This window comes from Rhipicephalus microplus, chromosome 4 (assembly GCF_043290135.1).
Source record: "Rhipicephalus microplus isolate Deutch F79 chromosome 4, USDA_Rmic, whole genome shotgun sequence".
NCBI lineage: Eukaryota > Metazoa > Arthropoda > Arachnida > Ixodida > Ixodidae > Rhipicephalus > Rhipicephalus microplus.
Window position 1 is genome coordinate 106,413,918 of NC_134703.1, and position 25,530 is coordinate 106,439,447.

At 43.5% G+C, this 25,530-nt stretch overlaps 2 protein-coding genes across 4 annotated transcripts in view; one reads left to right on the top strand and one right to left on the bottom strand.

Moving 5' to 3' along the window:
• The window catches only part of LOC142814398 (uncharacterized), a 181,254-nt gene that overhangs the window by 22,670 nt on the left and 133,054 nt on the right, over nucleotides 1-25,530 (top strand). The gene's annotated exons all lie outside the window — the stretch shown is intronic.
• LOC142814565 (uncharacterized) overlaps nucleotides 1-25,530 on the bottom strand; it is a 416,641-nt gene that overhangs the window by 17,640 nt on the left and 373,471 nt on the right. For 2 of the 3 annotated variants that reach the window (XM_075893452.1, XM_075893453.1), the window contains one exon: nucleotides 24,715-24,854. In XM_075893452.1, the coding sequence (XP_075749567.1) occupies nucleotides 24,715-24,774 (60 nt within the window). In that variant the 5' untranslated portion in view covers nucleotides 24,775-24,854. Of the gene's footprint in view, nucleotides 1-24,714; nucleotides 25,113-25,530 lie in introns of those variants that run through there. The other variant, XM_075893451.1, reaches the window with a different exon arrangement.

Genomic DNA, 25,530 nt, shown 5'->3' on the forward strand with positions numbered 1-25,530 from the left:
GGATGTATGGACGAATTTAGGGATGGACGCACAAACAGACGCACGCACGGACGGGCGGATGGACGCATGGACGGTCACACAGACGAACGCATGGACGGACGGAAGCAAGAACGAATGGACGGACGAATGCTTCACCTCACTCTCCATCATTCACTCCGTGGATATGCTGCCAATTTTTTTCTACACGCTCCTTAGAGAACTGTTTGATGCAAAAGAATAATACAGAGGGCATCTTTGCTTGCTTTTTGAATGCAAAAAGGCTGCGTTAACTGATGCGAGTGAAATAAGAAGTAGTATAGTCATGGTTAAAATTACAGTTTTTCGATATTTTGATGCTACTAAGATATGTACCAAAAGTGCGAGCTAGCCAGAGCAAGCAGGGGGGTCTTTTTAAGTAGTATACGTCGACGCCCCGACTGTAAGCTTGGCTCTAACCATAGTGATGGCGCAAACGGTCGGGTAAAGTACAACACCACCGCCAAAATGTGCGGCATAGCACTACACGGGACGGCTTTCTGCTCTCCCTAAGTTGAGTACATCGTACTCTAAATCGTTAACAATTTTTTCTAAACACACAGTATAGCTGATTGGGATCGCCTCAAAGAACAGTGGCGCCATCAATGCAGTGTGTCGGGTAAGGGACTTCGCGCCGGTATGTCTAAAGATGCGTCATTTTTAATAAAAAAAAAAACTTTGGCAGGTCCCAAGTACAATGCGAAACGGTTATACGCGAAGCACGAATGAGAAAGGTTGATATGTCACTTTAAAATCAGCCCAACGCTACGAGGTGGACGTAAATGATGTCGTACATGACTTCCGTGTCATGATTATCATGTTTGGATGTGTCGTTTACTTACCTTTGTCATCTATTCACGTCACGTGATACCGAATGTAGTATATGTGGAGCTAGCGAAACGGCCGCGAGAGCGTGGTATGTTGTCATGTTCTTACATGACATGCGTGTCAGGATTGTCATGTTTGCAGCAGCCATATATTTGGTCATCCATTGACGTCACGTAACACGAAATTTGGTATATGTGCAGCTAGCTAAACGGCGTCGTGCGCGTCATGAAGATCCCAATATGCTCCAGTGTAGCGTTCACGTGTGCGTACGCTGGGCACAGCGACACTAAAACGCGAGCACTCCATAGTCTGACGCTAGGTGCGATCAGCGTCCATCGGCGCAGCCCCACGGCAACCGGCGCGTAATGCGACATGCTGCATTTCGAACCGATGGCTTACCCAGAAAACGCTGCGCCTTCCTGTTTTCGTGACGGAGGGACGCCGGACGCGCTGAAATGCGCGTGCGGCAAAGCAACGCAGCGTGGCGGGCACCTGCGAGTGTATGGCGGTACCTGTGCCTGACGTGGCAACGCCGGCTTGACGCGGCGAAACAAATCCCGGCGCGCACGCGCACCGGGTCACGTCGAAGTGTATTGGCGCCTTGACTGTGGTATGTAGTCATGTTCTCATATGAAACGCATCTCAAGATTATCATGTTTGCACCAGTCACGTAGCTTCATCATACATTGAGTGCCACGTAATACCAAATTTGGCACATATGAAGCTAGCGAACCAGCCACGAGCGCATCATGAGTGTGGCATGTAGTCATGTTGTCAAATGACACGCATGTCGTGATTATTATGTTAGGATGTGTCATTTGCCTATGTCGTCCGTTCGCGTTGCGTTATACCGAGTTTGGTACATGTGAAGCTAGTGAAACGGCCGCGAGCGCATCATGAGCGTAACATGCAGTCATGTCCTTACATGACACGCATCTTATGTTTATCATGCCTACACCAGTATTATACCTTCGTCATCCATTCACGTACCGTAATACCGAATCTGGTATATGTGACGCTAGCGAAACGGCCGCGAGAGCATCATGAGCGTGTCATGTAGTTATGTCGTTACAGGACACGCATGTCATGATTTTCATTTTAGGTTCTGTCTCTTGTGTTCGCCATGGAATGATGTCATACCATACCAGTTTTGCAACATGCCATGTGAACGGAACCACCGCAAGAGCTGTAGAGCCATGATATGTAAATGAGGACATTCATGACATGCGTATCATGATTGTCTTGTTATCACTAGTCAAATATGTTCCCAATACAGTCATGTTATGCCATACGAAGTTTGGTATGGATACCATTATCGAAATGGCCAGGAGAGCTAAAAGTCGTAGGCGGCTAGATAGATAGATAGATAGATAGATAGATAGATAGATAGATAGATAGATAGATAGATAGATAGATAGATAGATAGATAGATAGATAGATAGATAGATAGACAGACAGACAGACAGACAGACAGACAGACAGACAGACAGATAGATAGATAGATAGATAGATAGATAGATAGATAGATAGATAGATAGATAGATAGATAGATAGATAGATAGATAGATAGATAGATAGATAGATAGATAGATAGATAGATAGATAGATAGATAGATAGATAGAAACGCTCAAAGTCGCCGAAGTTCCCTAAGAAATGCATCGCATTTAAAAATACGCATTGCCCACCGTGATCCCAGCCCTTCCACTGTAATGCGGGCCTGACAAAAGGAGCTCGTTGAACGGTACCAACGTATTATGCGCGCTTCTTCGCTCTCGGCTGCAGCTTGGCGCTGTAGACGTGCACCGTGTGCGCACCCTGAGGTGCTAAGGTATGCACGCAGAGCTCTGCTTCGTCCACCAGGCTCGCCTGCCCATTCACTGAACTCTACCGCGCCAGTTGTCGTGGGTACGCACGACTTTCAGGCATTCACTCAAGAATTTCAGTAAATGGCTCAATCTGTTGCTAGTGTCAGTTACCCAGGATCCGTTTCTTCGCATCCACTGCTAAAAGACTTGCCATATACGATTCCAATACGTCACGTGGCGTTCTGCTATCACCGGCATTCGATGACGAAATAAAGGGCGCATTAGACGCAATGAAAAATTAGGTTCGGCTCCAGGGCTTGACGGAGTCCCTGCAGAGTTTTATGAACATTTCTGGCCTATCATTGGTCCATTTATGTCACGCGTCATTCGCAAGTGTTCCCAATATATTACCCTTCTAACCTTCTTCCACAAAGGCCGTATACCACTAGTTCCCAAGAAAAACCAAATGTCCACGCGACCAGAAGATTGGTGCCCTATTACTCTGTCTAATGTAGATTACAAGCTCTTGGCCAACGCCTTGGTGCGCCGAATCAGTTCATCTCTTGCAACATTAATCACTCCCCACCAGGTCTGTTCTGTTCCGGGCCGAGAAATACATACCCATACGTGGTTAACGCGTGACGTCATTCAATACACTACTATCTTATGCGCGCAGGGACTGTTGGTTTCCTTAAACGAGGAGAAAGCTTTTGATTTCATAAAACATGGCTACTTACTAAATGTTTTACATGCATTCGAATTCCTGGATAAGTTCATATACCTCATTCACGCGATGTACACTAATTCAGAAAGTACCCTTTACGTGGATTCCCGTGAGAGTGACGCGTAGGGTCCGTCAAGGGTGTCCCCTCTCCCGAGTGCTATTCGTCCTTGCTCTAGATCCTTTCTTAAGTGCCGTTGAACGTCACCCGCAGATTCGAGGCTTAATTACCCCTACCTGGTAACACTCAAGTAAAGGTCACTGCATATGAAGATGACATTACTGAATATTTACATAATTAACAGTCGCTGCAACATGTTCTTGATATTTTCCATGATTTCGGCGTTATCTCCGGTGAAAGGTTAAACTTTCCCAAAAGCCAGTATTTTTCTATTGGCAACCCCAGCGGCCGCATCATGCAGCATCACGTCGCCTTTACAGTGATCTCCTAACATTGCAATACTGGGAGTTACTCTCACCGCATTTGGTGTACAGGACAGCATCTGGTCATTCGTTGTACAATGCCTTCAAAGTGGTATAAAAGCAGCCAGGCACTTCAAGTTTCCCCTCTTCGAACGCCGATACTTATCTCACACGATGTACCTCGGAAAAGTTTGGTACCTTTGCCATTCTGTTAAGCCGCCGCTCCACATCTGCAGGAAAGTATAAAGCTGCATCACTTCACTTTTTTTTGGTCTGGTGGCACAGAATTGTTATCTCGTTCGACGTTAGCTCAACCACGAAATCAAGGCGGTTTTGCATTCCCTGACGTTTCCGTCACGGCTTCTACTTTGTGCCTCCGCTCTCCTTTGCGAATACTAAGCAATGATGGCACGCACACTCAGACACTGGTTCGCTACCATCTGGGGCTATCACTACGTGTCTTCCTGACGGCTAGCCAAATTAACAAAGGTCCCCAATAAACTGAATTACCATTTTTGTACTGAGCCCTTCTGGCATTTCGCCGTCGTTTGGAGGCTACGTGTCCAGAAATAGAGGTGGCTGAATCTAAAGTGGTGGACACAATGTCCGCCCTTCTACAGTCCTTGGTGCCCCAGCATCGTCAATCTATAATGAACTACCCTTGGAAACCAATAACTGCGACAGTGTTTCACGGCATCTCAGGGACTTTGTCTGGCGGATAGGCTGGGGCTTGCTCCGCCCCCGAGATCAGTTGCAGCGATGACACGTGGTTTGCACTTCCACTTGCCCCAACTGCGTCATAGTTGAGACCAATCGACATGCGACGATTGAATGTGTGGTCTCCCGCCTTTTTTGGCGAGCGGTCCACGGCGGTTTTCGGAGACAGGATCTGCGAACATTCGTGTCCAACGGCCGATTACCGCATGGGCGCTTTTCGGCTCTTTTAATAGTTTCAGGATTGTTCAGCCTTTGGCGAAACCGATGCGAGGCTGTAGCTGCGAATTGCCACCGGCGTGCTTTGTGGCCGATACTGGGCCGAATGAGACGAGAGATCTGCGCGTTCCCCACTGAGGAGCTTTTCTTTTTCCTCGCGGAGCACGAGTTTCTGCGGCATTTGTCGTTCCCTTTTGCCGGCGTTGAACACGAAAGGGTACAACTATTTTTCCTACCGACTTGGTTGAGTAGTTACCCGTTGAGTAGTTACTCATGATTTCGTTTGTAACCAATTGTGTTTCATTGCATCTGTTGTATCGTTATGCCATTCGTTGTATCATGATATCACATTGAGTTCTTGTGTACATGTAGGCCAACAGTGTCATGTATATCAGGGCAATGATGTCTTGATTGCAACGTGATGTTTGTCTTAGTACATAGATGTGCCAAAGTGTATGTGCCTTATTACTAAAATGTCATGAAATCTTTGTTCTCTGTACATAGTGTAAATAAAATTTTTGTAAACACAGAATACGAAGTACTCGAACTCGTTTGACATTTTTTTGAACACACAGTAACCCTGTCCAGTGGGTGATCGTCGATGAGAGTGGACATCCCAAAGCTCTCCTATTGTATAGTACACCGTACTGTAAATCGTCGAACATTTGTTCTAAACACATGTTAAGCTTTCATTGACATTGCCTCATCAAGTTTGAGGCCCAAGGGATGGCTTTATGCTCTCCCATAGTAAAGTACTAAATAATATAGGTCGTCCACCACTTTTTCTAAATAGATGTCACATACCACTACCTCTAGACGACACATGCCGAATCCAATAGACAAACAATCGTTCTTGCATTGTAGTCAAACGGACAGCTTACTGCTTAATCATAGCAGAATGCGACGCGCGAAGCTAGTACACTGCAAATCATTTCACACCCTTAAGGGTGGATTTTTGAATAAATCACCCATCTTACACCTATTATTTCTGCCAAACTTATCCGCATGGGTGTAAGTTCTGCAATTCAACCTTTTGTACGCCCATTTCTCATTTTTAGGTGTATTATAGGTATATGTTAGCAAATTACACCCAAGGGTGTTTCCTTGAACGTTACACCTATCATATATGTATATAGTTTAGAGCATCAATACATATCACATCTCGACGGATGCAATCAAACCGCATGCCGAAAGTCTGGTGAAAAGATCGATGTTGCGGCATTCGTTTTCATTTCCCATAATTCATTCGCCAAAATATATCGTGCTATGTAATATATTTATTAAACCACCCCCTATTTATTATATTCAGAAGATTCCTCACATGTTCAATGACTTAATTCATGGGTTAACTTTTTGGGATTCCTACTAAAAATATTTTGCTGCCGCTTATGTCCATTCTTCCCTAATTCTCACAGAGACATCAGTAATAGAGATTATGTTGCACTTAAACATAACATGAAACGATTACACACGGTTTTCGACAGGCTATCGTGCGCGCTTTCTCATTTGAAATCACACTAAGTTTTTTGTACCAGAGGTCCTGATTTATTAAAACGATAGTCTTTTTTGGGGACCTTCAACGCAAAAATTTTGGTCTGCCTGCCTGCCTGCCTGCCTGTCTGTCTGTCTGTCTGTCTGTCTGTCTGTCTGTACATTTGTCGGTTTGTCCACTCTATACGGCATCTGGTACTTGAAATGGCCGACCTCATCTGCAGCGCCCACCAGTGTTGCTCAAGATTGAGCGTTCATGCTTGTGCAATCGTCAAATAAAAAGCCATGATTGCGCATGTCTGTGGCACCATAACAACACGTATATATTCTGCATGTGCGTCTTTTACTAGAAAAAGCATACATTAGTAATATTAAGAGCCGTAGCGCTTATCACGCTGCGCTGACCATGCAATGCTTGCACGGAACAGGGAGTGTTTCCAACGCTTTGCTAAGGTGGTGGAATCTACCCGTCGCCTTGCGTTCTACACCTTATCACCTCTGAGATGGGCGGGCACACCCCTATCAAAGCCACACGCTTTGTTTTCTAGGAAGACTGCCAGATGGCGCTCATGTCTCACGTGCGACATGATTTGATGTTCTTTTTCGCCTTAGCTGTACGCTCGAGGCACTCAAACGCAGTGCCTACAGAATACCACTCACCGACTTTCTTGCGCAGAACACCAAATAAATGTCCTGTTCACTCTCTCCACACGCAAGACTATCTTCTTTTGACGACATTTGCAGAAACATGGAGATACGGGGACAATTTTTTACAATGGGGTCCATATATTTCCTCACACTGAAGTATTTCGCATCAATACACGAGTCCCTGATTTATTCAGTGAGTTATATTTAGATCTATGAACATGGGTCAGTTCAAATTGAATGTTTGTAGTATTCGCATTGCCACGGAACTAGGCATGTTTGCAATAACAGGCTAAGCTTACTCTGATGCAGCTGCTGTGCACGCATGCTGCGCCGCAGGACAAGCTTGGCGCACATACGCTAAGCACGGGTGAACTCTTCCAATGGGTCGCACCACTCTGTGGGCACTTAGTGCTCTTTTTATATTTACTTGAAATGCACGCTTGCGCGTCGTATAATATACACGTGAACGATCGTAGACAACACTAGCGCAATGTACCCGTGCCACAAAGATGGAGAGTAGTTGACTAATTGAAGCATTGTAATTGACAGTTGTTACTGTCACGTTACAATGCACTGATAATCGCACATTGGTATGCTCCCACAAAATTTAAAACTTGAAATAAAAGCAAGCGCCCTTCATGCTTTGTCGGTAAAAAAAGCAAAGCCCCCGGTTCTTGCTGATTGGCAGAGTGTTATTTAAAAGAAGCTAATAGCACAGCAGGGGTGTTGCTAGGATTTATGCGTGCAAGGGAACAGAAAGAGGAAAAAAGGGGGCCTGGCGCAATTTGTATGTAAATTTTTGCCTGTAGTTGCATACGTGCGGATCCGAATCGCAAGCTTTCTTTTTTTTTTTTTTTTGCGAAATGGGCCAAATCCTGACCCGAAAGTAGCTCAAATGACACTCAATTGGCTCATACGTACGTTCACGTTTCCTCTAAAACAGTAATATGAAAACATTATTTATAAATATTACTGTTCTAGAAGAACGTTGATAGTATGTATATGTCAAGGCAGCGTTAGTTGAGCTTGTTTCGGTTCTAGATTTGCCCCATTTTGAATTAAAGAATATCTCCTCAAACGAACATAAAAAAGAGTGGGAGATGTGTCAAATATGGAACAACCTCCTTGCCACCCTTCCCTAACTTTTTATTTATATCTATGTTCCGCAAGCAACAAATTCTGACTCCGAAATGTCGAAACAACGCCGCAATAACGCCTCACCCGGGAAAAAAAAAGTACATTACGAAGGCTACGCATTTGCCACCTGCACACGTCAGTGGCAAAAAAAAAAAACTTTGAAGCTCTGTTAGCCAATAAATATGTTGTCAAGCATGAAATATTACACTATATCTTGGAGGCTTGACATAGCTTGGAAATTATAACATAAAACGGTACTGCTATGTATTTCGGTTTCGGTTTTGAGGTCTCGGAACAACGGCGCATCGCCATCGTCAACAGGCAGACTTTGAATTGGGTGGTAACATGTCGTGTGCGTGTTTGCTGCAGGCTGACGGTGGTTTATTATTTTACTATTCACTTGCTTTGTCAGGGACGCGTACTTATACGGCTTGCACAGTTTAACTTGTGCTTACAGTAGATACAGTACGTGTCACTCCAATCTGTGGCGTGTCGGCTAGTACAGAACAACTTCGGTGCGGCGGAGTGTGTGTCCTCTGTCAACGGCTTTCGTTGAAGCTTGTGCCCGCCGCAAGCAGAGTTTCCGATCAAGCAATCAACGGACTGTACGCTGGGAGCTACATGGAGAACGCTTTTGGATTTCGTGCTATTGCTGAAAAGGTAAGCTTTCGTGTATGCGAACAACGAAGTGCAGAAGTGCGTGCCTGCCTGCCAACTCCCGATTTGCCCGCGATACTCGTTATTGCAGGAAGCGACCGTCTCATGGCGTCGGTAGCTTCGTGACCTTCGCTCGCTGTGTGCTTATCAGCTGCGATGTCTCAACAGTCGCAGTGTTCGTGAACCTCGCTTTGGGGCATGGTTAAAGAAAACGGGGGGATGTGCCCCGCGCAGATAAACCATACGGCATTCGGCAGCGGGTGAGAAAACAAGGGGGGGGGGGGGGGGCTGAGCGAGCCGAGGTGGGCGAAAAAAATGGCATAATAATAATAATAAAAACGAAGCAGATCAACGGTAAAAGAGGCGCCAGTTGTCAGTTAGCGGGACTGCAGTGGACAAATGGGGCGCGTTTATTACGCGGGAGAAAAAAAATCCAGATTTCAATGACTGAAGATAGGGGTGCGTTTTTAATGCGAGTAAATACGCTATTTGAAGCAACAATTGAAAAATACTTAAACTTTGTATCAGTACCCCTTTGATGCCTGCGCTTTGCAGCGGCGTGACGTGTTTTGTTAAAAATCGTGCAGCTAACCAAAGAATTTATATGTACCTTGTTTAATCAGTGATTCGCGCTTTTTATGCCTTGCTAGGTTTGTTTATATTTATACTAGTATATCGTAAATAATCAGGATATAGAAATATTGATCTGCTTTAATAAGGGATTGAACAGCCACACTCAATGGCACACATCTTTTTGCATTTTCGCACCATTGTACTGCGGCACATAGAATATTGTAGAATAGAATATTTCTGTATATTTTGGTGTAGGGTTTTGCGATGTGGTTACATATGAAAGCTTAGCCAAAGTGTACCAACAAACACACACACAAAACTTTCAGTTAGACTGATACAGCACAGGTGATAATGGTGTAGGCATAGTTAGCCACTAAAGAACACGCTCGCGAAAAACAAAATGAGGATGGCGACACAGGTGGCTGTAAATAAAAGCAGGCAGACCTAACAGCTCTTGTCTGTTTCATGCATTTTGTCTGTGCAGGTTTCATCCTTACGAATGTAAGGACACTGATCCAACTAATGAGCCCTCCGTGCATATATTCCTGTTAGCTACTTCTCCAATATGTCGTGCATTTTTTAAATTACACATATTTATGGTCCAACAGTTCAGAGCTTATTGAGCATATATTTAACTTACTTGTCATACATTATCTGTTGCATGGCTGTTTTTATGAATTAAAAAAATTCAACTGCGAATGAGCTGCTTATGCATGCACTCGAAGAATAGGGTTAGCACGTCTTATTTATTCTTGAGAGTAGTCAGTTTTATTCGTGGCCTAAAGTAATCATTTTGTTGACCAATAAGCAACCTGTGAAAGACATAAAATTATCGAGTACACCAAATTCATGTAACCGGAGAAGAAATTTAGAGGTGAGCTTCCACAAATACACAATGCTGTTTTTCCAGCAGCAGTTGTCATATTGTAAGTGCTGTTGATCCTTCCATATTGGGGCTTGCTCGATGTTTTACACTATTTTCACACAGTAGATTGTACATCTGTGATGTGTACTTGTCTACACAACGATCCTTCAAAGTGAATGACAAATATTGCTACTTTTCTGTCTGAATGGGTTTATATAATTTTTTGTATCAACCATTGTAGTGGCCTATTGGTTAGAGTATTCTAGCTTAGCAAGAAAACTTGGTATAAACGCTGAAATTTGAGCTTCCGAGTATATTTCAAGTTTCTTGGTAGGTGCATGATTCAAGAGAGAAGCACTTTTTCACCACCACCACGGTGCTGAAAAAACTATACTCAAACATGGCACTTGCATTCGTACACTAATATGCACAGATGCTTGTAAACGTAAAAGTGAATAGTGGAGAAGCTGGAGCTTTTTATTATATGACACATCATAATGAGGTTCTGATTGTTCCCAGTATTTTTTAAATGCTTAGTTGAATGTTGTGCATCTCTTACATGCAGAATGTTGAAAGGAAAGCACACTACGTCTTCTACGATGGACTGGGTGCTGACAATGCAGTGCACTCTTCATCACAACCTGAAAGCAGCTGTTCCGGGCTCACGACCTCACTCTAAGGGTCGCAGCAGTGGTGGACGCTACTCATAGGGTGCACCAAATATCTTGTACATTTTAGGAACATTCCTCTGATGGGAAAGGCTTCATCTCAAGCTATGTGTCCTATATACCTATTTATATTTTCAATATAAGTATCAGTTTGCCATCAGATCAACAGCAGTGCGTGTAGAAAACTGTGTACAATGCATAATGTTACAGTTGTATGAAAAACTGGAGATGGTCTACATGTCGCCAGCTTAAAAGGTTCATCCACTAATGGGTCAATCCATGCCAAACATCCCAGCTATTTTAGTGACCATCTCAAATGTATTAAAAAAATTGTGATGATTTACTGCATTGAAAACAGTGAAACAGTAAAATAATTTCAAAAAAAAAATTTTCGGTCACGTAGTTGCCTTCTGAACTTACTGGAATATCGTTTCAGTGTGGTTTGTGGGAAGGTAGTTTAAAAGTACTGCTCATTGCTTCGATACCAAAATTTGTCTACATGTTAAGTACAAGTTCATGTGTAAAGTGTTTGAAGCGCAGTAATATTAGTGCAATTTCACTGGCACATACGCCTCCAAGACTAACAATGTGCTTGATACGACTGGTTGGTGCTGTATGGTAGACAAAGAAAGTGCTTAACAGCGCAAAGGACAAGAAGGAAAAGAAGAAACGAGAACAGAGCCCTGAACAAACAATCAAAGTTTATTGCAAACCAACTGCAATATATAGAAAACAGAATCTGCGCATAACCACGCACCATAAGCAGAATCGCACATACATGCACCATACAGCCTACCTTATCAACAACCGGTCATGTAAATGGACCCAAGATAACTAACTTCACAGCAGTTAAGAAAAATTGAGGGTACGCTAACACAGGAAGCACCAAGTTGTTGAATATAGAAAGCTTCACTAATCTCGTGCTCGCGCCGATTTTTATATCCCCCGTGATCAAACACTGGTCGAGAATTGGCTGACAACAAGACTTATTACAATGGTCTGCCAAGTGGCTGGGAAGGAAACCTTTTAGAGAGTTAGCGTACCCCCTCAACCAATCATTCATGCATCGCCCTGTTCGGCCAATGTAACCATGCCCAAAAGTAAAAAAATATCTTGTAGAGAATCTCTAAAACACATTCAAGATGGCACAGAGCGTGTTTCTTAGTGCATTCTTCTTTCTTAGGTCCTTCGCTGTTGACCCTGTGACATAGCCCAGCGAGTTTATCGCGTGCGCAGAACACAACTCTTACACCTATTTTGCCAGTGACCTTCTTTAGCATTTGGGAAACTTCGTGTATGTAGGGAATAACAGCCTTGCTAGAATGAGGCTTGTTGAGTTAGTTGTTGCTTTGTCTCTTATCAACCACTCTTAGTGATATTAGGAGAGTCTCGGCAATGGAAGTTAGCTTGGGATTAGAAAAGCCTCCTTGTTGAAGGCAGTGAACTTGGAGCGAGAAACTGCACTCTATCTGGCGGTGACAAGAGCCAGTTAAAATTGCCTTTAGGCAGGAAAAAGCGATGCTTCACTTGACCAGCTTAGAATGGGCGGACGTAAAAAGGAGGTTCTTTCTTGAAAATGACTCGTACCGCCAACATACATGATAAACAAAAAAAAAGCATTTCTAATTCTAGACATCGTAGCTTGTCGTCAGAAATAAACTCCGACGTTATTTCTAGTTTTTTCATCTCACACCCGAAAACGTCAAATATCTCATCGGTGGTTCGCCGATGGTCAGATTGATCGATGCGGTAAAGCTCTAAAAAGTCGTCAACGTAGTCGAACACTTTAACTGTACTCGTGTGATCAAAGTTAGCCATGAGACTTCTTTCATACCGCGCGAGTAAAAAGTCGCAAAGAACCGGTGCTAAACTTGAGCCATTGTACACATCTGCACCTGTGAGATATTTGACATTTTTTGGCGTGAAATGATGCAACTGGAATTAAAGTCGGAGTTCGATTCATGACGACAAGTTACGATGCCTTGACTTGGAAATGGTTTTTTGGTTGACCATGTATATTGGCGGTACGAACCTTTCTCAAGGAAAAGGTTTCTTTTTACGTCCACTAATTCTAAGCTAGTCAAGCGAAGCATCGCTTTTTCCTGCCTAAAGGTAATTCTAACTGGCTCTTGTCACCGCCAGATAGAGTGCAGTTTCTCGTTCTAAGTTCACTGCCTTCAACAAGCAGGCTTTTCTAATCCCCTGCTAACTTCTATTGCCGAGACTCTCCTAACGTCACTAAGATTGCCTGATGAGACACAAAGCAAGAGCTAACTCAACAAGCCTCATTCTAGCGAGGCTGTTATTCCCTATGTATACGAAGTTTTCCATAGGCTAAAGAAGGTCGCTGGAAAAATAGGTGTAAGAGTTGCGTTGTGCGCACGCGACAAGCTCGCTGGCCTATGTCGCAGGGTCAACAGCGAAGGACTTGAGAAAGAAGCATGCACTAAGAAACACGCTATGCACCATGTTGAATGTGTTTCAGCTATTCTCTACAAGATATTATTTACCTGTAGACATCGGCCAAACAGGGCGATGCATGAATGATCGGTCGAGAGAGCACGCTAACTCTCTAAAAGGTTTCCTTCCCAGCCACTTGGTAGACCATTGTAATAAGTCTTGTTGACAGCCAATTCTTGACAAGTGTTTGATTACGGGGGATATAAAAATCGGCGCGAGCACGAGATTAGTGAAGCTTTCTATATTCAAGAACTTGGCGCTTCCTGTCTTAGCGCACCCTCAATTTTTTTAACTGCTGTGAAGTTAGTTATCTGGGGTCCCCTTATATGACCGGTTGTCGATAAGGTAGTCCGTATGGTGCATGTATGTGCAATTCTGCTTATAATGCGTGGTTATGTGCAGATTCTGTTTTCTGTATATTGCAGTTGGTTTGCAATAAGCTTTGGTTGTTTGTTCAGGGCTCTGTTCTCGTCTCATCTTTTCTTTCTTGTCATTTGCGCTGTTAAGCACTTTCTTCGTCTACTACGCCTACAAGAACTTAGCCAACATGTGTTATGAATGTCTGACTAATGAATACTAACTACACAAAAGGTATATTTTGAGGAAATAATATTATGAGATTTCTTAAGCTGCTAAACATTACGAGAAAAAATTACGAGTTTCGCAGAATCGTCATTTTCGTTTATATTGAGACCCGATTCGCACTGTGGAGTGGTCCAGATAAATATGACCTTCAAACCTGAATCGAAAGGAAAAAAAGGTATTTTCATGTGCCAATTCTTATCATTACATTTTTTTGTTCTAAGGAAGAAAATAAGTTCTAAACTTTCCCATTGATGAAAATAGGAAATTTCAAGGTGGCAGCTGTCGTATGACGAAATGGGAAGATAGGCACCAATGGGAATGCTAAAAAAATATTTTCTTCCTTAAAACAAAAAATTCGATGATAGTATATGAAAAGGAGTGTTCATTTGCTTTCAATTTATGTATAAAGGTAATTTTTAGTTAAGCCACCACATGGCGTAAATCGCATCTGAATATGATCAAAAATTATGATTTTGTAGAATTTATGATTTTTTCTCATAAAGTTTACCAGCTTGATAAGTCTCAAATATTTTTTTCTCAAAATATACCTTGCGAGGAGTAGGTATTCACTACACAGATATTCATACAAACTGTAGTATTGCAATAAAGAAATTGCAAACATAGCACATTTTGGATAAAGTTTTAGAAGCTTATGTGCCAGTATAGTTGCAATAATATTACTGAGCTTCAAACACCTTACACAAGAACCTTTGCTCAACATGTAGACCAAGTTTGGTATAGAACGTACTTTTAAAATAAATTTTTTCACACACACAAACGGCATCCCCGAAAGTTCCGACGGCAACCTTGCGACCAAACATTTTTTCTCTCTGAAATATCCTATCGTTTCACTGCTTTCAATACAGTTAATCAGCACAATATTTTTCAAATGCATTTGAGATGGTCGCCAAAACGGCTGGGCGTTTAGCATGAAATCACCCTAACAGTGTGTCATGAACACAGAAAAAGGTCCTATGCTTATTAAGCCCTTTATTTACCAAAAAATATACTGAAAGTGCCTCCTCTGAGGCACTGTATAGTGCCGCTATTATCACAGTTCTAAGGGAACTAACTGCACGTGCTATTGTTGTTTACATGTGCAGCAGTAGCATCAATATGTAGTAGAACTTGCTGTTGGGATAGTTGGTGCATGTTTGCATTAAATAATAGTCAATTTTGCGCCAAAATGACGACCACACAAACAAAGAAAACACATAAACGGATCGGGCACTCATTTGCAATTGTTGATTTCTTGAGGAAATAGGCTGATATAAACCCACTTTTTGTCAACGCTTGTGCAACCTACTCGGGCCGTCCCTTACCTAATCACGCTATAGGACACATGATCGCTAGATACCCTGCTTCCAGCTCATACATGATGAGTGAAGTTTTGCTAACGTAATTGATACCCCTTTGCTTTTGTGAAAGCCCATCAAAATGGCTCTTGGTGTGAATACACATGAAGTGACATGTGCTCTTGAACAGGCACCGTCGTTATTCTTTGCCGTAAGGGCGTGTTCCCTCGCTCGATCATTGACGCAGCGCCTTGTCGTCTGGCTAACATGTGTCTTTCTGCACGATAGGGGTATTTTGTAAACCACTTCAGTGGCAGACTTCGTTAATGGCCACGCATGCTTCTTTTTACAAACTTTCAGCTGCTCAGCATGATTTTCAGCGATGCACCGGCACAATTTTGCTAGTTTGTTAGGGGCACGAACACAATCAGTACTTCATGCCGGCTCGCCACCTTTTTAAGGTTGTACGTATGAATATATAGTATATTATGAATATAAGGTACAAACAGCTGCTAGTGAGCACCCGTCACACAATCAGTACTTCATGCCGGCTCGCCACCTTTTTAAGGTTGTACGTATGAATATATAGTATATTATGAATATAAGGTACAAACAGCTGCTAGTGAGCACCCGTCCTGTTCATGTGTTTTCTTTGTGCAGTCGTGGTTTTGACGTGAAATTGACTATTCAATTCAGGCATTCATGTCTATTTACAGCACATGTTTAATGTCTGTAGCAAAATAATACATGATATTTTCGTGTTCATATTTGCATGTTCAAGGGAACAGCAGCTGTGCCAATTGTGTCAATTGGATACAATTTCCTAATTTTGCACAAAACCATTATGAAATACCCAACCAGCCTCAATTATTTCTCAGTATTGTTAATTTTATCAAGAAACATAAGATCCATTATTCAACTTAAGTTTGTGCATCACCATCCAATTGATTGATGTGTGCAGTTTAATGTCCTAAAGCCACCATTTCATTATGAGACGCTTTAGGGGAGGGCTCCAGAAATTTCGGCCGCCTGGGGTTCTTGTGCACCCAAATCTAAGGAAATGGGCCTACAGCATTTCCGCCTGCATGAAAAATGCAGCTGAGTACTTTGGCGACTAAACCAAGGAGGCGGGGTCATCATCATCCAATCTAATACAGATGTGCCAACCGTGATTATAACTTTTAATTGACTATATTCTAACCTCACAGCAAAAGAAAAGAGTAGAACGGTTTAAAAGAAAGTTCTACCCCCCCCCCCCTTTCTATGACGTCCATAACGCTTTTTAAGTCGCTTTTGCCAGAATACGCTTTCGCTCTACGGAAAAGTGCTTTTTGATTTACAGGACACAAAATATTTTTGTCCCTATATTACTCTGCCATGCAGATGCCATTCAATAACGAGTACTAGTATAAGTGCTGGCCGTCTTTCAGAGTGATTTATGAGGTTTTTGCAGCCTTAAGCAACGATAAAGAAAATCGTATGCCACTTTTTTTTCTTTTCGCCACCCCCTTGAGCTCCTCCTTTACGAATATCTGGAATTTCAGGGTCGCCTGTCAAACAGTTGGACAAGCTCACCAAATGCTACTGCGAGTTTTACACCCGTATTTTAGAACGTCCCTTCACTAAATGCTTCACCTTGACTTGAGAAAATTGATTCCAGCGCAGTCTCTAGGCAGAGCAAGTCACTCAATATCAGGGATAATCTGCTGCGATTCTCAAGAAACGCAGCGTCATTTTTAGACAAGCGGTGGCGCTGTGCTCAGCTAGTACAAGTTAAGGATGAGATTCGAGTCGAGAAGCATTCGTATATAGGGAGGATAGCATTGTTTGCACTGTGGGACAGTTCAAGAGTGCTTTTGTTGAAATAGCTGCACTCTCGTGTATTTTGAATGAATTAGCGTATGTCAAATAATTTCTACATATACTTTTTTGTGTGTGTGATTCAGTATAATTTGTGGTACTACTGTAAATTTGGAGCCCCACCGCAGTGGTCTAGGGGCTATGGTACTCGGCTGCTGACCCCCAGGTTGTGGGATCGAATCATGACTGCGGTGTCTGCACTTCCGATGGAGGCAGAAACGCATTAGGCCCGTGTGCTCAGATTTGGGTGCACGTTAAAGAACCCCAGGTGTTTAAAATTTCCGGAGCCCTCCACTACGACGTTTCTCATAACCATATGGTGGTTTGGGGACGTTAAACTGCACATATCAATCAATGCTGTAAATTTGAAATTTCAAGCTCAAAATTGCTGTGTTTGTTTTTTCTGAAACCTGCTCCAAATTTAGATTTTCTCCCTAGAAAAGCAAGATATGATGCTCCGAAATATTGCTCCAGATGATAGCTTGGCTGCTCCACCTCTGCTAGCTGTAAGTGATTACTCTTTCACCCTGCTTTTGTGTGCCCATTTTATGTTCTTTGATGTTGCATTGTTTCAGGGGGACATATTATGTGATGCGCTTGATATTTTACATCTTTAAGTCAATTATTCTGCGTGGTTAGTATCTAGTGACACTGTTAAGCTATTGTAATTTTGCCTATTGTTTTCACTCCTGTTTTATTGTTTCCCCAGTATTCTGAATGTCTGAACACACAAGGGTTATTGTGAAATGAAAATGCCATTTTAAGACTGTTTTGTCATTACATTCATTAGGATACCACTAGCCTTGCATAATATGCATAAGGCATGCCACAACACATGCAAACTGTGGCGTATCATTGTGGTAATTGTAGTGTGCATTGATATATTATTTCAGTATATTGGAGAAACAATGCATGCTTCATTGCACTGCTCTTCCTGCTGTTTGTTTGCTTCACTGCACTGTGCTTTTGTGCTGCATTGAAGCATGTTAAAATTAGTTCCTCATTTTTAAGTGCAAATAAAGGCTCTTTTGTTGTACTTTGATATGCATGCATTGGTCGTTAGAGCTCCATGCCGTACCATTGACGTCTGATTTCCGGTCTTCTTTTGTAGCAAATGGCATTCTGCTTTGCATAATTGAAAAAGGCTTTTGATTAAGGTACAATTTGTCTCTGAATCCTGTATGTTCTCTGTGCCTAATAAAATAAAGCTTGATTTCGTTTTGCACAATGGCATGACTTTGTGAACGTTGTGTTATGTGTGGCAGCTCATTTTGAGTGGTGCCTTTGCATTAAGCTAGGATTACGTGTTATATGCCGTGCTTCATATATGCACCATAAAAGCTGTGCTAAGGCCAGGATTACCACACTGTGGCAGGAGCCACTACGATAGGACATCTGCACATGAAAGGTCTAGCTAAAGGGTAAGCTTTCACGTGCTTCCACAGGGGCTTACTGGAAAGGGGTAACTTTCGAATTATGGTATTTTTTGCATGGGTGTTGGGGCATTATTCAGCATGAACACCCCCACACCCTTTTTGCTGTTTGAGCAATTACACCCCTACACTACTTTTGTTTTTTAAGGGTGTTAGGGTGTCATAGCAATATTACGCCCTCACGCCCTTAAGATTACTTGGGTACATTCGCTTTTACACCCTCACTCCCTTAAGGCCACTTGGGTGTACATTTGTCTTTCCACCCGAAAAAATGTTTGTGCCATAGGGTGTAAATTCGGAAATCCGCCCCACGATATAGGTGTAGCCCTGCTTGATACACCCATTTCGTGGGGTGTTGGGGTGTGAGTTATAGACACTATAAAACACCTATATGGGTGTAATTTGGTTTACAGTGTAGTGGTGATAGTGTTCCAAAGCACGCACCGACGTGGAATAAAACACGTGACAGTCTTCTCAACAGCTGACGTGCGCCAAAGAAATAATAAATACATCTAACGTTTTCTTTCTGCTTCTGGGGCTTGAACCTCGTCCGAAAGCGAGTAGCTGGGCCTATAGGCCGCATGCCTACGCTTGCCCAATGTGAATTGAATGCGAACAATGAAGAAAACTTAGAGGACGTTTGTGCTTCCCTTTCAGAATAATGCGATAGCGTAATCGGATCGTGTTTGCGTCGTCTTCCCAATCGCTAGCCTGGTTTCTCTTCTCTGTCGTATCCTAATTCCGGCTGCTAGGGAAGCCAAGGGCGGACGCACACCGGTTGCGTGACGAAACACGGAAAGCGCGCCCGTTATTTCTCGGCGCCATCTCGTGACACTTTTGTCAAGCCGCTGAGAGAGAGAGAGAAATGAACTTTATTTATTTTGATGAAGCTCTTGTTACTTCATCCCTAAGGTAGGTGGCCTCCTCAGTCCAGGTGCTCGCTGCCGCCGCCCGAGCCCTGCTAACCAATCATAGCTGGTTGCGAGTCCTACGTCACCAGCAGGGCCTTCTACTGGCCCTGAAAATACTCCACGGGATTCACTTCTTTCTCTTCGTTTTCACTGGGGAGGGGGGGGGGGTATGACGGTGGTAAGACCACGTTGTTATTACACTCCAACACCATGTAGCGCAGGGTGTTTAACCTCCGTAATATGCGTATCACCAACGCTAAACATTTGGGGTGTGAAAACAATCGAAAGTTTTAAATCAGATAGAGCTTTATACGTTTTGGTAGCCGAATCGAATAATGCATATTTAAAATATCGAATACTTTTTGAATAGTCAGCAATTGATGAAAAGTGATCGAAAGAACACGATGATAGAACAGCGGTGGCTAATTCTTGATTTCTTCGTCGAATGACCCAGACGCTTGCAGCCAATGTATACATGACCAACGACTAGAGGAATAAGGCTTTTCAAGTGCGGAGAAATTTAGGGCCCCGCTTGTCGAATGTTGACATTGTATGCGGTCGTAGCTTGGCGCAACGTGGCAAAGCCATCTGTAGTAGATTGAGCGTGGGCTCGTGCCAGGCAGAAGTTATCTTTCGCTTGCTCTTCGAGTGCCATGATGGTGACAGGTGCGGAACACTTTAGGGACCCGCGCTGTCGTGTGCTGTCGTCGCTTGGCGTCATGCGGGCAAAAAGCACGTCTAAAAACTGAAAACAAGATGAAGCAAGCGAGAAGTAGTCAGAGAGAGAAAGAAAGGAAAAAAAATTAGGATGGAAAATAGAGACAGCAAGAAAGAAAAAGAAATAGGTAAAAAGAGGGGAAGAAACAATAGCATCTGACGAAAGATAAAAGAAAAACGAAAACTGGAAAAGAGAAAGAGAAAGAAAAGAGGAAAGAAAGAGAAAACCAAAAAGAAAAAAAAGGCTGTCAAGCTGCGCTTTTTCTTCAGGCTTGGCCATAATGAGGCGAGACAGCTTCAAGTTTCTCTCTTTTTTTCTTAACACTCTAGTGTCGCCAAAGCGAGTGTCATTAATCCACCAACCTTGACATTACATCCACGATGACATTCACCACAAAAATTATTCATTATTATTTATATATCTGTTATATTTAAAAGTTGTTGACAAAGTAGCCCCATGAATAATGTAGATACAGCTATATTTCGGCCCGCAGTTAGACAGCTGTTCCGAAGGCGCGAGTTCCTGCGATGTACAAGCTTACCTCATTTTAAATATTTTTTATTTATTGTCGGTTAAAAGCGATCGCAATGTTCGTCTGTAAATGTGTGCTCCAAATAAAATATTAGACTACTTCTACTATTCTGAAAATTGTTACCGTATCACCCTAAGGCTGCTTTGAAAATCAACACCTCACTATTGGAAAACTATTCGAGCAGTATTCAGTTCGGTTTCGCCGCTATCCGATTTGGTTCTAAAGCTCACTATTCGCACACACCTATAGTGCACAAAATAGCTTGCCGCTGAAGAATGTCTAAAAGGACCAGGACTAAACGGACTAAACGGACGAACAGGACTAAACGGATCACGCCACGAAACGAAACGTCGCAGCTTCCGATCCTCGGTCCCTCATAAACCAAAGACTTTTTAATATTGATTTGTTTGAGTCTACTTGAAATTCTCGCCCACGGAGAATGCTGATTCACTCATTACCAAGGTCACGGAAGCAGCCGACCCCAAAATTTCTGCCAAAAGAGCTCTTTAACGCTGCCACATTAAAATGCGAAGTGTGAATCCATTGTTTAATGTGCATTATTGTGGGTAGCCGGTGACATGAACCCTTCCGTGTACGAATGCCATTGGTGCCTTTTGGGACAACATCCACCGCGGTAGTCTAGAGCTTTCAGCGTTCGACTACTGAGCCGAAGGTCGTGGGATAGAAATCCTTACCGCGGCGCCGTATTTAGTTGAAAGTGAAACGCTCTAGGGTAGTGTACACGGTCGATCAGAAGAAACGCGAACAGCATGGAGTGCTGTTTTGATCCCGCTCTGACCTTGATGGCAATAAAAAAAATGCTAGAATGGCTACTGATGATATTGTGGATGATTATAGTAGATTTTGGTTACCATCCAGCTACAACAGCTTGAAAAAAAATGCGAAAAACCGCAACAAAAGTGGATGCCGCACTGCCACCACCACCGCCACCCATTCCCCTTAATATTTAATTGTACTTCAGCATGGCTGGACGTACGGATGAAAGACCACAATATAATAAGACGCAACAGGTCAACATGTCAAGACACCAAAACGCCAAGTAACATTTGAAAATGAGCACAGCGGTAGTAAAGAAAGATTGAAACATGATATATTTGTTCCTGTAGTTGGGCGCTCGCACGCTTCGATGGAGCCATGCGCCGTGGAGGTCCACGTCATGTTCAGGATGGTCGTTACTTGGTGTTGGTCCCCGTTCGCCGTTGCCGGCTCGCCGGGTGCCTGCTTTTCAAACGCCCCAAGGACTTGCTGCACGGTGTTGGTCCTGGTCGGCAGAAATATATTTATGTGCGCGTGTTTATAACACGAATACGCACCAAATAGCTAAGCTTTCTATTATTCTGAGCCGTATCTCTCGCATCACGGGTGGATACCCTGTTAGCTGAACCACCACTGCTACAGTATACTCTCCACGGGTCTCCTTCTGGTCTGCGGACGCAACGCAGCCTCGCATGACGAGGCATCACCTTCGAGTCACTGCACCGCAGCGGCGCCCCCTTGCTTACCACGGTGAACAACACAAAGAGGAGGGGGTCTGGGGAGAGCGCTGCGCTGTCGTCGCATCGGGCCAAAGCACGGATGACCTCGGGAGGCCGTTGCCGCGACGGCAGGCGCTGCTTTCGCTTCAAATTGGGTCAAGTCCTCGCGCGCGCTGCTCGCGCCAGCATCCAGCGTAACGCAACTCCGGGCGACCAAGTGGTGCGCGAAGTCGCCGATGCACGCAGCGCTCGCGTCACGGCCCAGAATGGAGTCGAGTGCGTGTGCGAGGTCCGTGGTGGTGCTGCCCAAGTGGTGGCTCCTCGCGAGCTCTCCCCAGTTCTTTGACGGGACGTCGTGCGATGCACCGGTAGTCACGTTCGCAAGCGGGGCTCGGACATTGGGGGGTGAATGGTAATGAGGTGTGCGTGGGCATGACCATTGGATGACAAGAGTGTGGGTGGACGGCGACAGTGTGCGCCATCCGATTGGGGAGGGAGGGCATGCTTGAAAACTGGCTTGCGGGCGAAAGGTCACGTTTCAATCGCAAATGCAGGCGCTGACGCAAGCTGTAACGAGCGCGGCGTGATGTATCACTATGCTTGTTGAAAATAAATAAACAAAAAAAAAGAAGAGGAACAGCAATGAGTGCGAACGTTGTATGCCTGGTTGATTTCATTTTGTCACAGCGACTTATAACCTTGTCTATTCGGTATTTTCAATGTCTTAGCTGGCTATCAGTTCCCTTACGTACCCAGATTTTGATAATGAGCTAATTATACTCATTGATTGATTATCCATTCAAACCTCTACTATATGAAAAGTACCAACGAATACACCCGGGGAAAAAGCGTTAAAAAGATTTCGGATATATACTGAGAGCAAGTCACAATGTCAAAAAGGGGGGTGGGGGTGTTAAGAGCATATCAAGTAACTGAATGGAGAGCGCTCAAACTAGTCAGTTCGTCAGTACATGGACTGACACGAGTCTAATGTATAATAATCAGTTTCTTTTGGGCAAAACAGGAGATTATGAAGGATCATGCTGTTGTCGAGCAGCAGATGCGGCTTTAAGTTTTGTAGCCGTGTCTGCAAAACGTTTATCTTTTTATAAAACAGATTATTGCGTAGAAGAAAGAAATACAAGTACGTTTCTGTATTACACTCATCCTCCAGCACGCACGAAACGACCGAGATTAAAGTGGACTAGCAAACTGATAACGGAAATCGAGATCTCCATTAAACGCATGTTGATGGCGCGAGAGTATGCAGATATTACATAATAAAGCACATGGTCGGACTTTGTTGTTTGGATATCAGTGAACAAGAATGACTTTTCTCGATATCATTTTTTTACCCTTACATCCGTTCAGAACAGGCCACACGGTACATGTATTCGATGTCGTATACTCTAGGGTCTACTGGTACGCCGCAATCCTTATGAGCCCGTCTGGCGGGTGAACCTATTATTATAGACATGCTGTTTACCGCCGTGAAATCAACCTTGGGCAACCAAAATTCAAAAATTTGGTCATAGCAACGATAAATATTCTGGGCTGCTCTCACAATACTGTGCTTTGAATTACTTTCTCCTCGCTCCGTTTCGCTTCTCAGAGAAAACTGGGAAAATTACGCTCTATAATATTGAACTCTTCTACTACGCAACACGATGACACTTCGTAAAGTGCCCAGCCCAATAAATTATATCATTGTATATCTTGTACATTTGTTTGTCTGAAGTTTGACACTAGTTTGGCGTAACTGAAACTAGGCTAATATTAGGCCACAGCACTAAGTTAGGCGAAGCCATTTGGAAACGCTGATCATGAAAAAAATGAACAAATAAACGACATGCATGCTGATGGTGATTATTTAGAGCAGCCACAACAGTGGCGGTGATTGAAAAAGTTGGTGCCGGGTTAGTGAGCTACAATGCAAGACATGTGTGGCGTGAGTTGCACTAAATAAGAAAAAGCAGACTACAACGGGAATCGTTCCCCTCCGCGCGAGTGAACTGTCTTCCTTGACAAGCCCTGTCAGGTTGCCTGTGTCCCGCACATAACAATTTCTGAGGTTTTACATGCCAGAACCACGATGTGGTTAGGACTTATCAGGCATCGTGCGCCGTTGAGGAGGGCTCCGGAAATTTCGACCTCCATAGGCCAGGCCGTCCAGAGGGCTTGTGTCATCACCGAGAGCCATCATCTCCCAGTCCCGAAATGGGTGGAGTGACCGACTCGACTGGGGAGGTCTCTTGGCCTCTTCTGGTCTTGTTCCAAGGACTCGAATAAAGTTATTTGCATGTATGTATCTGTTGCTCTTTAATGAACACTGACAATGCACGGTACGCATGGCCTCCGCCGAATGGCGACCGCCACGGCCACGACCAAACCTATGTTTTTATGGGTCAACAGCCGACTGCCGTATCAACTATGCCATCGTGTTCTCATTTCAACAAAGTGATATCAAACCATACTCTTTGAACGACTGTGATAATCGAATTGAGGCTGTGTGGGGACGGCAGCCGTCGGACATTCCTGATCATCAAAACTCGATCGTTTGCATGTTCTTGAAAATAAGATTGTTGTATTGGCTGTGCGGGGACGGCATCATCTGACAGCTACACAGCTACTGCAACAAATGTGGTTCGTTCAAACTCACCTTGGCTTTCTTTTTCTGCAAAGAACCGTCTTCAGGATCGTTGGATAAAGTGTCCATCATGATGTGCGCAGCTGCGCTGTTGCCTTGAATTACGTCTCCGGCTTGTCCGCGACCGAGCAACACAGCAGCTTGTACCACACCTGCAACAACAGCAACAACAAAAAAAAGAAAGCAGAGCGTGTAAATTCGTACCATCCAATGGGTTTCTGTGCTGCAAGTTGATTTTTGTATGAAAGAATATTATTGGGAATCTAGTGTCGATAAGTTTATTTGACGTGCAGGAGTGACTTGCTAGGCCATCGGCAGACCTAGCCTGAGTTTTTTATTACAAAATGGTATTTTTCGCTGACACTGCTCGTGAGAGTAGACGTCATCTTGTCCCGAATTCCGACGTTTATTTACGAAGGTCGTAATCCAATGCAATAGGTGGGTCCTTTGCCGAAAAAAAATTTGTTGATTCTCCCAATTTTGTCGATATCTTCGTAACTTTCTTTCTTTCTTTCTTTCTTTCTTTCTTTCTTTCTTTCTTTCTTTCTTTCTTTCTTTCTTTCTTTCTTTCTTTCTTTCTTTCTTTCTTTCTTTCTTTCTTTCTTTCTTTCTTTTTCTTTATTTTTTTTCTTTCTTTTTTTCTTTCTTTCTTTCTTTCTTCCTTTCTTTTTCAAATAAAACGTTCTTTATGTTGGTTGGTTGGTTGGTTGGTTGGTTGTTCCTCAGAGTCCTGGCGCAACCCACCACGGGGGATCGGCCATGAAACGGACGGTGCCTCATTTGTGAGGTGGAGTTGTTTTACCACGCTGATTATTTAGATAACGATGT